This window comes from Pempheris klunzingeri, chromosome 1 (genome assembly GCF_042242105.1).
Source record: "Pempheris klunzingeri isolate RE-2024b chromosome 1, fPemKlu1.hap1, whole genome shotgun sequence".
NCBI lineage: Eukaryota > Metazoa > Chordata > Actinopteri > Acropomatiformes > Pempheridae > Pempheris > Pempheris klunzingeri.
In genome coordinates, this window is record NC_092012.1 from 12,442,975 (window position 1) to 12,459,746 (window position 16,772).

The following is a 16,772-nucleotide window of genomic DNA, read 5'->3' on the forward strand; positions in this document are numbered from 1 at the left end:
AAAAATGAAGTATAATGATATATAAGTAATAGATTACACAACAGTAAAATAACATTACAACTGAGTAAACTGGATTTTCAGTCATTTATTTCGTCAATAGACTAGGAAAATATTTAAAGGTGCAGTCCGCCAATTATACACATGAAGTTCGGTTTGCTCGGCACATGGAAACACTTGTCCAATATCTTCATTTCCCAAAGTCTGAAAAACATGAGACTGCATCATCAGGGGATGACTTGTAACATTTTAAAATAGAGGGGGCATTCAGGGGGCAACAAGAGTCTACTGAAAGATCTGACAGATGCTGTTGAGTTGAATTATGGGAAATGTAGTATCTGTTTTTTGTTGGGTTTTTTTTAGCTGAGCCCATACTAGTGACTAGTAGGGATATCTCAGTCTTTACTACTGTGATTCTGTCCTTTGCTTGCTTTAGTCTCAAACTTTATGGAAGCGCAATACTGAATCCTGTGAACAATTTTAGAATTTTCTCCTTGAAGTTTAAACTGCGGAGAGGTTGAGCTTGCTCATTTCTAAAAAAATTCACATTTTTACCAATGAAAAGTGAAGAAAAAAAAAACAACCTTAAAAATAATTTGAAGCTATATCATTTTGTCCAACTGCAAGCTGTCCAGATATAACCTCCATCTGTTCAGTCGTCTACTGAGTCACTGGGACGCACAGATCCAAAAAAAATATGATGATTTAGTGACAGACGTCCAGTAACTCCAGTCTTATCTTAGTGCTGTGTGCTCAGTTTCAAGTGACTCTGGGAAGAATCATTTCAGCAGCTGATCTGGTGTCTCATAGGTCGACCCCCTGATCCTCGTGCTGTCTCCGTCCCGCCCTCCTCCTCCTCCTCCTCCTCCTCCTCCTCTTCGTTTGCTTCACCTGCTGCTCCGCCGCTCGGCTGTCTAGCTTGCGCACCCACAGCGCAATGGCCACGGCACCGTCTCTCACCGCAAACTCTCTCCCAATGCACTATGAGACGAAGATTTTCCCTCACACCGGCGGCTACGGACGCTACAACCGCATCGTGGTGGTTTTCAGCTGGTTCCCCAACTTCGCCCTCACGCTGAATCTATTCAGCGACGTGTTTTACACCCTGATCCCGGACTCGTACCACTGCAAACCCGACCCGCAGCTTCTGCCCTCAGCTTTCCTCCTCAGCAACTTCACCACGCAGGGATACCTCAACCTCACCATCCCCTGGGTGTCCGGCACCGGCCTCAGCCACTGTGAGCTCTTCAAGTACCCATCCAACACCTCGGACTTTTCCGAAAATGTGCCCAGGGAGAGGGTGTCCTGCACCAAAGGGTGGGAGTACGCCCATGTAGCGGGGCTCCGGAGCAACTTTGTCACAGAGGTAAGAGACTGTTCAGCTTGCAGGTCATCATTCAGGTCTGTGTGGGTGTTTGGGTAAAGTTTGGAGGAGTTGGACACTGGGGGGTGAAGTGGAGGACAAACTCGTCTGAAGTCAGTTCATCCAGCAAAAACATCCTTTCTGGATGCAGTTGGACTGCAGGTTGTTGGATTTTCAGTTAACTTGCCCCACCACACACTCATTCCTCATTTACCTCACTTCTTGACATGTCATTTACATGTGCCGGCCTCGCTCCGAGGTGGCTGCACTGGCACTGAACTGGATTTGCTCCAGTTTCTGCTCACTTTATCTCTGCGCGGCCATAAGGACGGCTGTTCACAGTTTTAAGTCAATATTTGCTCAGGTTGAACAGTTAAAACTTTGTTATTGCTGCTCAGAGTCTTTTTCACTCTCACTCGTCTGCTGTCTGGCTCTGTGTTTCCCAGGCAGTGGACAAATGAGTGTTTTTAGACCATATAAATACAGTGTTTCCATCCTACATATATCTGCATCAGACTTATGGACTGAAATATTGACTCTGTGGAAAAGAAAAAGATTTCTAGGGAGATTCATCTCTGTCTCTTCCATCCTATAAGCGGCGTCTGAACACATACTGCAGGTTTCAATGGGACTGTGTCTTGTTGTACAGCTACTAAGCAGCAGAAACTTGTTTATCTTCTCCTCAGTCTGTTTCATTGGACTTCAGCTGTTCGTCCCAGTCTGCAAATATTGATAAAGAGTCTTAACAAAAATATTTCTAAATGTGAACCTGTGCAAACACCTCCCACACGCTGACTATACCTGTGTCCGTGCAGCGTTTTGTAACGCACATCAGGGTATTTGATGCAGTGGGCGTCACGAGCTTCCGTGGACAAGCTGGGCACGGTCATTATGGGTAATCATCCCTGAACTTAGCCTCAGGGAAGTAAGATTGCGGCAGTGAGGAGGCTTTTCCTCCATATCCCCTCATGACAAACTGTGGCGCTGGGAAGTCTGAGACCTCTGTGTTCCTTCCTGAGACCCTCAATGTTTCCTTCACCAACAACAACTTCCTCTGTCCATGATGTCATTTGTCTGACGTAATTGTTAGACCTCCTTCACAGTTTGACATATAAAATCAAAGAATAACTCCGGTGTTTTCAAATCTGGCTCTATTTTTACTTATTATAAGTTCACAGGTACAAAAAATACTGCTAACAGCCAAGAAAGGGTGGCCAATGAGCTACAAGAGTGTAATGTGTAATCTTTCAGGGAAATAAAGGTGCTTATTTTTGCCAGTGACGGGTTCGGATTGTTATTCATGGTGTCTGAAAACATTACAGAAAGGATCTCTACAGAGACAGACCTGTAAGATCCATTTTGTGTATCCAGAAACACCCGCTGTCTTTTGGCTCAAAGTCACCAGACTCCATAGACAGAAACCGGAATTTTACCTGGGAGGTGCTGGTTTACCACCCTCTCGAACTGTTGGTTTATTTGTGTTATAATGTGACTTTTGGTGTTTTAAGGGTTAGTTCAAATCCAACACAATATTTGTGCAACAGATAATAACACAAACAAACTGACCGATCAAGGCAGCAGTCGACCAGCCACTCCTGTGTTCTGAGAGGTAAACTTACTAGTTTTGTCAATGGAGTCTGGTAGGTTTGAATGGCATGATATGTCTGTTTCTGGTTTAACAAAAAGGATCTTACAGGTCTATGTATGTAGGGATACTTTCTGTAATGTTGCTAAATTGCCTAAACACTGTAAAATGAATGTGTATTATGTGACAAAGTGAAAGACTATGTCGAGTTGAAATGTCGCTGATTGAAATGAGCTCTAATTCCAGTGTGAGAGGACGTTTCTATTGTCGTCTTGTTGATTTTGTTTTCTATCCTACTTAGAGTTGGATATTGTTTTAATTTATTGATACTTTTTACAACAATTTGATGACTGAGTTTCAGCTCTGATCTTAAAATAATGGGGTTTTATATAAGTTTTTTTATTCAAAAAGTTTTTTTTTTATTTAACCACACAAGTCAAACTTCTCAGTACGTTAAATATTATGTAAACATCAGCTGTACAATTACACAAATACACTCAAAGAATGTGCTGAGGAAGCATTTAAGCATCTAAAACTGGCTTTTGGTTTCATAGCAATGGAGACAGAGGAAAGAAGGAGGAATGTTCTTACAGGCAGCAACTGGCACTAATAACCAGGCATAGAGCTGCTGCCACGCTCTACTTTGAGCACTACTTTGTTCTAATGTAATAAAACTGTCAGCAGACATCTTAACTCGGTTAGGAAGGACATGATCTACATTCCTGCTTCCTCACAGAAATCTCTGTGTTTGTGACTTGACTGGTATCCCGCTATTCTCTGCATGTTACCTATTTAAAGTTACAATGAATGCAGCATGTTGCTGATAATTTGCTCGTGTACCTATTTTTTAAGTGTTTGATTACACAAGTCAAGTTTTATTAAGAAATTGAGTTATCCACATTTTTAGTTCCTTGGCATCCATTTTCTGAGCCATACTACAAGTCTGCTCTTTGATTCCCTGCATGGTAGCTACTGGTTTCAGCTGGTGGCACTCAACTTGCTGAGACTTGAAACTTGGTTAAAGTAGGTCAACCAACCAAAATGAGATAAACATAAAAGAAATGACAAACTATTGTTGCCCTCTAGCGCGCTGTGATATCCGAGTTTGAGTATCGGCTGCAGGGAAGTGACACATTCTTGATCTGCGTTGTCAGAGTTTAAAATCCAGAAGACAAACAAGATGCAAAGATGATCTGATGTTCGGCCAAATCTCAAACCTCAGTTTGCCTCAAACAAACACGATGTTTTCAAAGCTGTTTACCATGCTTTCCTGTTTAACCGCACTGTTGTGCAATGATGGTGTAAGGTTGGCAAAATAACCTGTCTCTATGGTTTCAAGAACTTAATCATGACTATAATAAAATTTGTTGGAACAGATAACGGCCTGAAACGGAAACAGGTTTGACCAGTGGAGCCAAAGCCTGATGTACAGGAGGTTATTCCTCTGTGCCCTTTGTTATTCAAGAACCATTAAAGACAACATAATCAGTCACATTGGATGACATAATTATTTATTATGTGCACTGGAGTTTACTTTAACGTTGATCTCACGTTCACCATCCTACTGCTGTAAAACTGTTCTCGCTAGGGCACCAAATGTGTGTTAATCTGCAGCTGAAAAAACAAATGCACAATTTATTCAGTTTGAGTAATGTTTGACAAAAGATAAAAGTCTTTTTTTAAGAATAAAAGTATACATCTGTAACCTGTTAAGACTCGAGTCAATGGGCTGAGAGCCACAGACAGGGGAGGGAAGTCCGACAGTATTAAGAGCTGGACTAAAGCTTTATTGGTTTTGATCTTGTTTAAGGATTTGTTAAGAAAAAATGTAATGATGAATAAAAGAATTACCGGTTTGATCCTTTAACCTTATAATGATGAAGAGAAAGCACACACAGTTTTGTCAGATGGCTCAGTGTGTCAAATTGCTCCTGCCTGCTAACCACATGGAACATTTGCATGTAAAGGTACCACAGTGAAAACCCAAAGGTGAAAGGTAGCACGCCCAGATCTTCTAGACAAAGTTGACTCATCTCAATTTCACCAATTTATTCTGTTTTATGTCTGCAAACATGCCTAGTGGCCGTCATCATGGCATGGAGGAAAAAGGAAGTCATGTCATTGAGTTAATGTGATTGGCTTAAAGGGTCACATGGTAATAAACTTCCTAATGTCTCATCTACATCTTTTCTTGACAATATGACAAAGATTAATAACCAGTGAAACAATTTGATGACTAACTGAGATTATAATTTCTGTGCTAAACTGTGTTTCCATATTTTGAGACGTGTCAGTGGAGGAATTTTTGTTTTGGTCTTAGAGTGATCGCCTCTGCCTTATTTTACAGTGGAACCTGGTTTGCAGTGACTACTGGAAAATCCCTTTGCAGCACATCTGCTTCATGACAGGATGGATTCTGGGATACGTCTTCCTTGGCACATTGTGCGACTGGTAAGTACAAATCATATTCATATGGAACCCCAAAGTGTTCGATATAAATAAAATTAAAAAAATTATGATAAATAAAGGAAAAAAAAAACATTTTAACAAACAGTTTTGTTGTATATCATTTTTAATTGATTAAAGACATTTTAATTTATTTTTTAAACATCTGTTTTTATTTCATAATGTTACTTTTAATGACGATGGCATTGTCAGTACCCCTAAACTTGTGACATAAACTCTAAAACTAATGGATGCGTGTATGTTTTCAGGCTGGGTCGTCGACGAGCTTTCCTCCTCTCCATCAGTCTGTCCAGTCTGTTAGGGGTGGCCGTGTGTTTATCCAACAGTGCGGTGGCGTTTCTCCTGCTCCGTCTCTCCCAGGGCGCCATGCTCGCCGGGGTGTTTATATCCTCGTACATCGCCAGTGAGTATCCCGCACATACATTTAACTGTTGTCCCACTTGTGTCTTGGTTAAGCTTATTCAGTAATTGACTTCTCTTGAGGATTGGAAAAAAAAACCTCAGCTTCCTCATACGCAGCGACTCACTTCTTTGTTTATTTTATAGAGCACTTTTGAATGCCTGTGCTCCTCTCTGAGTCATCAGTTGGCACTGCGTCACATCTTTGTTAACTCACATTTCACTGTTTTTATTTCTCAGAGAGACTTTGATGCACACAACCGAAAATATTACATAAGGTAGCAAAACAGACACGAATGTGATAGAAAATAAGCAAAATGAGAAACTGATTAGTAAATAAGAGGATAGTGACAGATGAACATCACTGTATATTCACTTGTTCACAATCCAAGACAAGCTGCTGGTCATTATTATAGTTAAGTGTCATTAAGGGGAACGTCCCTCTACTGCACTTTGTTCTCAAAGTCTTAGTCCCAGTATTTAAGTGCTCTCACTTTGATGATTATTTAATATATTTTAGACTTGGCTGTTTTTGGAGTTTTTCTGCAGCCGTAGCATTTTTAGGTCCAAAGCCTGCGATGATACATAAGTGTTATGTAAATGTTCCGTAACATAAATGTAACTAACCGTGGCCTTGTGATTCCCAGTGTAGGATAAAATGTTGTTGCACTGGTTACATACAAGGTTAGTGATTTGTGTTCAAACAGACTGGCAGTGACTGCACAGTTCGTTTTAGTGCATTACTCAGTGAAAACAAACATTCAGATTGTGAGTTGAATACTGAGTAAAAATGTCCGACCCAAGCATTTCTGCATGCTTAACCGGCGAATTATCTTATCAGTCAAACATAAGAACAGTGCAATCATTCCCTTAGCAAAGCAAATTCAAAATGCTGCCAATCTTTGTTTCACCATCATATTCAGGAAACAACAACTAACAACAACCGAGTCAAGAACAAGAACTGACTGTTTAATCACTGTTTAAACTCAGTTTAATGTGTATGTTACAATTATTTACTAGTGAAAGGTGAAGAGTTTTGCCCTCTGTGTTTTCCAGGTCACAGGACACAGTAGATAATATTATTATAAATTACTCTTCTAATACTACTTTTTTTGTTTGTCCAGGTAGGATTAATGACGTTAATCTACAAGATAGAGGCTTTATACTAAATTTAACAGTACCACAGGTGGCCTGGTGGCTGGACAGGGTTATGCTCTGTTAGCTCTAGTTTGGAAAATTAAGTTATTAAGCACATTTGGTGTCCACATTAATTAAACAGTATATTATGTATAGAGAGGCTGCAGATAAATGTAACCGCATAATCTTGACGAAATTGTCTGTAATCACTTCCCGTATGGTATGATATATGTTCAGCTTTCATTGTGTAGTCTGCCATAGCATAAAGCATAATTTAATTGGTGTCATCAGATCATATCCTCAACTTAAGATAAATGGAGGTTTATTATATTCCGGTAATAGCAAACAGATTTTTGCTGCTTTGTCTTATTTCGTTGTCCTGCGTGAGTGTTCCTAACTGCGTAAAGCCTGTGAGTCCGCAGATGTTATTTAAACTTAATATGTCACTTCTAGACTGGCTCCTTTGAATCAAATCATATCTCTGACATTTTAACAAAATGGCAATTCAGTCTAATAATCTATAAAACTATGTAACTGTGTCAGAGGAGAATCTTTTTGATTTCAAATAACTGGAGGCTCAAAAACCAACTTAGAGCCAAATATGTACCCCCTAAGACATTGGTCTATTTTTATGCAAGAAAATAAAAACAAATTATTTTGTTAATTAGGCTGAATTGTTAGAAAAGACATAATAGTTGTATGCCTGTCCAGTGAGAAACCTTAGTGATCAGTGGTTTGAGGCAGCTTGTGGATGGTGGTAAAAAATAACTATTAAATCCTTTGAAAAATGTTTTGATGTTTATTTATGATGTTTTAAATTGTAATCCTGAAAGATTTTAGTCCTGGTGGATTTGGTGACACTGTCAGCACTTGAGCAGGTACTTTATCAGAACTACAACAGAAGAGCTAATGCTGTATGTGTTTACAGCGCAGCCAAACAAACACGTGTTGTTTTAATGAGTTGGCCAATAATAATTGCGAGCGCAGTCTCATTTTTCTCGTGCACATGGCAAGTAGTTTTAGACGCTAGCTATTTAAAGTCATAATTAGATTGACATTAGATTGCTGCTCATATTGTATCATTTCCTTTGAGTATAAAACAGTTATGAGTTTAATATACAAATTACAGTAAGAGTATTATACAACAACTAGTATTTAATACTGAGTATATACAGTGGGTACGGAAAGTATTCAGACCCCTTCACTTTTTCCACATTTTGTTATGTTACAGCCTTATTCCAAAATGGATTAAATTCTTTTTTTTCCTCATCAATCTACACACAATACCCCATAATGACAAAGTGAAAAGTTTTTTAGAAAATTAAAAAAAAAAAAAAAACCTGAAATGTCATATGTACATAAGTATTCACACCCTTTATTCAGTACTTTGTTGAGGCACGTTTGGCAGCGATTACAGCCTCAAGTCTTCTTGGGTATGATGCTACAAGCTTGGCACACCTGCATTTGGGGTGTTTTTCCCATTCTTCTCTGCAGATCCTCTCAAGCTCTGTCAGGTTAGATGGGGAGCGTCGCTGCACAGCTATTTTCAGGTCTTTCCAGAGATGTTCAATGGGGTTCAAGTCTGGGCTCTGGCTGGGCCACTCAAGGACATTCACAGACTTGTCCCGAAGCCACTCCTTCGTTATCTTGGCTGTGTGCTTCGGGTCATTGTCCTGTTGGAAGGTGAACTGTCGCCCCAGTCTGAGATCCTGAGCGCTCTAGAGCAGGTTTTCATCCAGGATGTCTCTGTACTTTGCTGCATTCATCTTTCCCTCTATCCTGACTAGTCTCCCAGTTCCTGCCGCTGAAAAACATCCCCACAGCATGATGCTGCCACCACCATGCTTCACCGTAGGGATGGTATTTGCCAGGTTTGGCATTGAGGCCAAATAGTTCTATCTTGGTTTCATCAGACCAGAGAATCTTGTTTCTCATGGTCTGAGAGTCGTTTAGGTGCCTTTTGGCAAACTCCAAGCGGGCTGTCATGTGCCTTTTACTGAGGCCAATCTACCATAAAGGCCCGATTGGTGGAGTGCTGCAGAGATGGTTGTCCTTCTGGAAGGTTCTCCCATTTCCTCAGAGTAACGCTGGAGCTCTGTCAGAGTGACCATCGGGTTCTTGGTCACCTCCCTGACCAAGGCCCTTCTCCTCCGATTGCTCAGTTTGGACGGGCGGCCAGCTCTAGGAAGAGTCCTGGTAGTTCTGAACTTCTTCCATTTACAAATGATGGAGGCCACTGTGCTCTTCGGGACCTTCAATGCTGCAAAAATTTTCTGTACCCTTCCCCAGATCTGTGCCTTGATACAATCCTGTCTCGGAGGTCTACAGACAATACCTTTGACTTCATGGCTTGGTTTCTGCTCTGACATGCACTGTCAGCTGTGTTTCCAAATCAAGTCCAATCAATTGAATTTACCACAGGTGGACTCCAGTCAAGTTGTAGAAACATCTCAAGGACGATCAGTGGAAACAGGAGCTCAGTTTTGAGTGTCATAGCAAAGGGTGTGAATACTTATGTACATGTGATATTTCAGTTTTTTATTTTTAATACATTTGCAAAAATTTCTAAAAAAAACTTTTTTCACTTTGTCATTATGGGGTATTGTGTGTAGATTGATGAGGGAAAAAAAGAATTTAATCCATTTTGTTTCCACATAACAAAATGTGGAAAAAGTGAAGGGGTCTGAATACTTTCCGTACCCACTGTACAAACAGTATTATGTATGGAATTGGGACACTGTAGCTGCAAATTGGATGACCAGTGTTCTATGCTTGTGTTGCTCTCCTAAAATGAAAAATATGGATGTATATTATTGCTTTTTCATGGTTATGTGTATGACAGACGAGCAGAGTGGTGGCAAACAGACAGGGCCAGCTCTAGGCATAGGCCATATAGACGGTCGCCTAGAGCGCCAGCTGCTGGAGGGGCGCTGCCGCTGCCAGTGGCGCCCCCCGTCCGCCGCTGTTGAGACGCGCGCACCCCCACCCCCGGTCCTACACCATGGAAGGGGTGAGGGGCGAGCGATCGGTGCGCATCTCGCCTAGGGCTCCATTATGGGTAGAGCCGGCTCTGTGCTGAGCTCTGACTGACAGCAGCCAGGTGGTTGGTTTCTTTTCACTGTTACCTCTCAGCTCTCCGGTGTACAACCCCTCTGTGATGAATCTTTAGCTCCTCTTCTTCAGCATGACTTTGTCTATGATGAGATGTCTCTGGCTGGTAGGGAAATACTTTGTATCAAATACTTTCTGTTTGTTTTCTTTCTGGAACTATCTAAAACAGAGTGTAATTGCATTAGCATTTGTAGAAACTGTACACATTCCTGTGTGGGAGGAGGTGGTACGAGGTAGTGTTTAAGTGGTCTCATCTGAAGTACACACACGCACACTCTTTTCTGTTTTTGACACTCACACACTTACTCCCACATTCCTGCAAGGTCAGGACTAGATTGAGTCCAGATTTTGTTTTTTTTTTTAGGTCAGGCTGATGTTGGGTTGGGCGAACAGTTTTTCAGTTATATCCTGCTAGCGCTGCTCGTCCACTGAGCGGAGAAAACAATAGCAGGACAGAACTGAAGGCAAGGAAATGAGCAGGAAGTGAGCTCCTCATCCTCCCGGGTGGGAGGAGGTGGAAAGAGAATCGGAGTTCTGAGGGGAAGGAGGTTAAAGTCCAACAGAAACTCACAAAAACAAGTTTACATCACTACCCAAGGTACTGAAGAGTACTTTATCTCCAGGCAGCTTTATCTAGCTTTTTGAACCTTGCATTTGTTGTCTTTTTTCTGATGGTGTGCAGAATTTTGCCAGCAAACACAGTGAGACGTTGTAGCAAAAACGAAGAGGGTAGATTCCACATTATAGGACATTTGAAGTTTTTACAAGAGGCCCGAGGTTCGGACCTCATGTCTGGGGAAGCGAGGTCTGACAGAGAGTAGGGAGCCCATACATGAGATGTGTCACTTCCTTTTCTCCCACTAATGTATAAAACAAAACATAAGGCTAGCATTTTTACAGTTAATTTGATCCCTTTTCGCTTACTATGACAGAGGCAGGATACCAGTAACCTAGCGTTAAAAATGTGATGTACAATAAAAATCCAATAAAGTTTTAGCTGAGGTTTGGTAGGCGATGTGCACTTAATAATGGGAAACTGTAAAAATACACATATTTGATTTGTGCTTCATGTAATTATCTTGAGAGGTTGTCATTAATTTGTATATGAGAATATGGATTTACCTTTTACATGTTTGTTTATTTCTTATTATCTGCTGACGTTGTAACCTGTGTTGACATGAGGTTTTTTCAGCCAATAAAAACACACAGCACAACCTCGCCAGTAGCTTTATGTGTGAAGGGGTTCCTGCCTTGACGGGCAATGGATTGGTTGTGGACAGATGAATTAGTTTGGCTCCAGCTGTGTTTTGATGTTATCTGCCTGTCCTCGCTCTCTGTTCCCATCACTCGCTCAGGGTTGGAGCTGTGTGACCCTCCCCATCGTCTCATGGTTGCCATGGTCAGCGGCTTCTTCGGCGTGTTCGCAGAGATGCTGTTGCCGGGCATCGCTGTACTGTGCCGCGATTGGCCCGTTCTCCAGGCAGTGACAACTTTGCCTCTGCTCCTGCTGCTTTCCTATTGGTGGTGAGTCAGATGCCGATATGTTGGGTGTTTTGTTGGACACACTGTGTGTGTATTTAATGTAGCATTAAGTGCAGTTTATAATTTTACAGTGGTGCTCATTGTACCAGTCTTACATAGTGGCATGGCTCAATATGTCTGACCTGTCTGGAGTTGCTGACAGATAGGTCACACTCTCTAAAAGCCAGTCCTAAATTCTCATGTAACCACATGTTTAGATAAATGAACTCCTGCCTGGTTAACTCTTGTTAACACCACACACAGTTGGTTTAGTTTAGGTGTCTGAGACTAAGAAAAGAAACCTCAGATAACAGAGACCTGAAAACAAATTACAAATACAAAAGACATACAAACACACTCAGTCACACAAAGCGTTTATCACTCACACAGACTCACTTAAATAACATTCGCATCAGCAAGTAGAACCACAGAAGACAGTCTTCTTTTTTCCTAGTGAAGAAATTACATCAGGAAAAAAAACCACACAGTTTGTGCATGTGTTCGTGTTTTGGACCCTCTGTGTGTCAGTGTTACAGGGAATGTTTGAGCTCTGTATCTCTCTGAGATATGATAACAAAGTTGTTGTCTTTTTCAGCTGTGCATCAGTTTTTCCTGAGTCTCCACGCTGGCTGCTGGCCACAGCTCAGATCCCCCAGGTGAAGAGGAGCCTCCAGGAATTCTCCACCAGGAATGGTGTTTATCTGCAAGATGAAATCTACCCCGGTGAAACCCTGCTGTCAGGTACACACACTTGCACACACGCAAGCACACACAAAAAAAGCCTGTGTATGCACCCACAGACACAAACTGGTGTCCATGTTCATGAGAAATTTAAAGCAATTTAACAATTGGATTTGACTGACATGAAAGTCTCACATAGATGGAGTGAAAACTCTCTCCTTCCTGTACTTTACATTTTGTTTTGGCACCATAAATCTTGCTAGTTTAAATATTGACATCCTGGCTATCACCAGAGCACTCTTGTTTGTAAATTCTTCGCATATGGATCCACATTCTTATAGATTTCCTGAAGCCAAACAACATCCAACAGTCCAAAACCCAAAACAATTTAGTTTACAATGTCATAAAACATGTAAGTAGAAAATCCTAAACAACTGAAACGATTCAAAAATGACCTGCATGATGAACTCCAAGACTAATTAATTAATTTAATCTAAATCATTCATGTTTAAGTTTGCTTAACATGTTTGGTCCCCTGCAATCCACTGCCCTACGTTATTCCCAGAACTACCTCTTGACTTGACTCATCTAATGATTTTTATAGAATCCCTCTGCTGTGGAGAACATTTCTATAACATTTCTGCTTATCTGTTTGACCTGAATGCAGAAATAATGGAACCAGCATGTTAGTTCTGCTGAATGCATTTTCATCACAAGGAATCAGTCCTTACCGAGTCTGTTGCAAGCCACATTTTGGCTCAGAAATAGATCCATGTTAAGTTACCCGATATGTTAGGATCCACCAAAGTTATACAGAATACAACATGAATGAGTCCCTGTTTCTGTTGTCTCCACCGCCATCTTGACTGTAAGTGAACCAGTGTAGAAGCTGTTGTGTTAAAGTCTGTTCCTCCATTAGTTGGGGTTAGGTTTAGGTTAGGTTATGGTTAGCTGTAGCAGAGATGTCCTGCTGGAGATCTGCACTTTACAAGTTACAGCTGCAAGTCACTTCATGGCAGCAATTAGTAAAAATATTTGAGCAAAATGTAATTCACTAGGTTTTATCTTTGGGGAATCGTTGAATTCTTTAGAGGTATTTTTCATCCTCTTTATCCTGTTTATAGAGATAGATTCAGCATATGGAGAAGACTGCCAGCCGAGGTACTTTTCAGTTCTGGAGCTGCGTCGGTCTCGTGTTATCTGGAAGAACTGCCTCATCCTCAGCTTCACGCTGTGAGTTTTTGTTCTCTGTCCGAAAAAGTGTGCACCTCAGTGATTTCTCTCCTGAAATATCCATTTTATTATGAAAGTGAGATGCAGAGTGAGTGCTTGGCTTCATATATGTATATGGTCTAACTCTCTCATCTCCCCTGCAGGTTCATTGGAACGGGCATCCAGTACTGTTTCACCAGAAACCTGCACAGTTACTCCACCAACTTCTACTTCAGCTACTTCATCCGAGTGATCACTGGAGCACTGGCCTGCATCTTCATCTCCTTGACTGTCAATCACTTTGGTCGCCGTGGTATGCTTCTGCTCTCTGCCATCATCACTGGGCTGTCATCACTGCTGCTGCTGGCCCTCACTCAGTGTATGTTTACTTAACAGTATTTTGCTTTTTTTTAGTCCTCTGTCCTGCTTTGCCATTCTCTCTTGTGGCTATTGGCACGATAATTGTGTTAATCAGTAATCACATTTTAATATAATGAAGACAGAGATTTTGTTTTGACAGATGACAAACACTTTTGTCATGTTTATTGGAAGATAACAGGAAAAAGAAAATTTCCTGATAGGCAGCTTATTACATTAAAGTTAATTAAGGATTTACTGGGACCGCTAACATTATTTCCTTTACGTTCTTTTATGTGAATTAAATGAAATGACAGTTCAGAAGTTTGATCAGCTCAACACTTTCTTTAGCAAAAACTGAAATTTTAAATGGACAGCTTTTTTTTTATTTCAGGCATTGAAGATCAATAAATGCTGATTGACTGTTCAATTAAATCTTTATATAAGGTTTGAAATCGTTGGACAGATCCTTTTTGCAAGCTTAGAATTGAATTGCATGATTTGCATTTTATCAGTTAGGAGTGTCCTTGTGCTCTTGAAAATAAAATGCTTATGCCATTCTGATATTTTCACAACAGGTTTAAGGTTGGGGTCGCGCCTGTTTTGGATCAGAAAATTATCTCTGCTATAAATTGTGTTGCAGTTATACTTTTTGCACGGAAAAATTAACAAGTTGTCTCTTTATGTGTCAGACCTGCGTGGAGGCTTGGTGCTGGTGCTCTCCGTCGTGGGTCTGCTATTCTCTCAGGCTCTTGCCATGCTAAGCGTGTTCTTCGCTTGTGAGGTGATGCCAACCGTGGTCCGGTAAGTGTCTGCCTTTTTGACTGGGTGATATGGCTGTTAATATATTTTTTTTCTTACCGTCAACAAATTAAATTAAAAAAAGACTATAACAAACATTGAAAAATTCCTACGAAGAACTATTCAATGATAAAGCTTATTTTGAATGTGTATTAGTCCACTAATAAAAATAGTCCCTTACAAATACACAATGTACTCCTGCTTGTGCAAAGTTTACTAAAGAGCTGTAGTGCGAAGCTATTTCAGGAAATTAACTTTTTTTAAGAATGAAACTATACATTTGTGAAGCATTCTCCAAGAGATAGATGGATAGATAGAAAGAAAGAAATACTTTATTGATCCCCAGGGGGAAATTCTGGAAAGAGTGATGTCTGCTGTAGGAAAACGGCAGCGCAAGATGTATTGTGTGATCATTACTCTGTGATGCTTTCCCCTGGTGATCTTTGTTCACCGTTTGATGTTCCTCTTCCCTCTCTTTCATCTCTCTGTCAGAGGTGGTTGCCTTGGCCTGGTGCTGGCAGCGGGTTGTGTTGGCATGGCCGCCTCCTCCCTGATGGAGCTCCAGAATAATGGCGGCTACTTTCTCCACCACGTCATCTTCGCCTCTTTCGCCGTCCTCTCCGTTCTCTGCATAATGCTCCTACCTGAAAGCAAACGTAAACCGCTCCCAGACTCCCTGAAGGAGGGCGAGAGCCAGCGCCGGCCTCCTCTCTTCCTGTCCCGACCTGACAGGGACAACCTGCCGCTACTGTGCACCCGGCAGCCGTTGTCCGAGTACAACCCTGAAAACTATTCCCGCTTGGTCTCTGCCACCAGGAGGATGTTGACTAAAGATAATTTGCCTTATAGGATTGCTGTGCCTAGTCAGTCCCCCCTGCTGTCAGACAGTGAAACACAGGGAGAAGAGAATGAGACACTGAGAGAGGTCATATCTTAACCCTGCACAGTGGCGGATGAGGAGGGTCTGCTGACAGACTTGGATTATCCCTCCCCCTTCTTCTCTTGACATACCTCTACATTCAGTTAATTCATGTCTGAGTTGCTGACTGGTCATAACTCAGCTGAAGAACCGATCCTCACTTGGATGCATTGCACTTTAGAGTGATGGCTCCAAGTCTGTTACTTTTCAGCAATATGCCAGTCTTTTCTTGGTATATTTTACACTTGAAGTCATTACTGTGCTGTGGTATTTTTGTCATGCGGTTTCAGTGTGTTACCTGAAACGTGTTTTTTTTTTTTTTGGTCATCCAGACGTTGTGAGCTGTGAGATTGCATGTTATGTCGGTTTTGTGTGTTATATTCCTGTAAAAATAAATTTAGTTTAGGTCACGCTGCTTTCAAATCATCACCAGTTTCACCAGAGAAGCATGCTGAACCATGCGGCTTCTGCTGATCATGTGACCAGCAGCCCTTTGTCCATTTATTAGTATGTCATGCACTTTTCATTAAGTCTGTCCGTCTGATTCACTAACACTGTCTCAGTGCTGAGAGGATCCCGAGGTGCACCAGGACACACAGGAAGGGTGCACACGGGTGTTCTGGAGTCTTATGTTCTACCTCTGAAGCACACAAGGGGGCGCTAAGTGACGCACTGGTCATTGAATATGATGACATAATAGTCCTTGCTTGTGCCACTTAATCCAGATATTTCACTTATTTGGCTATATGTTGGGATTTAATCTATATGTGAGGAAAAAACTCCAGATACTAACCACATGATAGTGAATTCTGTCTGTGGCTGACGGGTTTGTCCAAATTATCATTTTAAAAGGTGCCATTTTTTACGTTACTTTTCCCTTCAAACACTAAAAGTCGCTGATGAAATTGCAAATGCACAAACCACTGTAGCCAGCGGATCTTGTAATCATTACGAATTGTGTCCTTTTGAGTTATACTGTGTTTGTAAGAAATTTTGTAACATATGGATTCAATCTTTCAGAAATTTGAGAAGGTCTAACCTTAACTGAAGGGTATTAGATTAGTTAGTTTCACACTGACTGCCTGATATTATTATAATAACTTCAATTTTGTTTTTACATGTTTTTCTACATTTAATGTTTAATGTTAAACGGTGAGGACATTTTGCCTATTGCTGCCTTTACATCTTGCAAAGATTTCCATGTGGTAGATGTCATTATTGTG

At 41.1% G+C, this 16,772-nt stretch overlaps 1 protein-coding gene across 1 annotated transcript; it reads left to right on the top strand.

Moving 5' to 3' along the window:
* The first annotated feature begins 910 nt into the window (after positions 1-910).
* Positions 911-15,858, top strand: slc22a31 (solute carrier family 22 member 31). Its single transcript, XM_070831176.1, has 9 exons — positions 911-1,363; positions 5,293-5,396; positions 5,660-5,814; positions 11,414-11,582; positions 12,175-12,320; positions 13,385-13,493; positions 13,637-13,851; positions 14,522-14,633; positions 15,123-15,858. The coding sequence occupies exons 1-9, from the start codon at positions 935-937 to the stop codon at positions 15,565-15,567; spliced, it is 1,884 nt and encodes a 627-aa protein (XP_070687277.1). The 5' UTR covers positions 911-934; the 3' UTR covers positions 15,568-15,858.
* The last annotated feature ends 914 nt before the right edge of the window (positions 15,859-16,772 follow it).

Coding starts and splice junctions, on each gene's coding strand:
- slc22a31 (XM_070831176.1), top strand. CDS start 935: ATGGCCACGGCACCGTCTCTCACCGCAAACTCTCTCCCAATGCACTAT. Junction 5,815..11,413: donor TATATCCTCGTACATCGCCA/GTGAGTATCCCG, acceptor TCACTCGCTCAG/GGTTGGAGCTGTGTGACCCT. Junction 11,583..12,174: donor CTGCTGCTTTCCTATTGGTG/GTGAGTCAGATG, acceptor TGTCTTTTTCAG/CTGTGCATCAGTTTTTCCTG.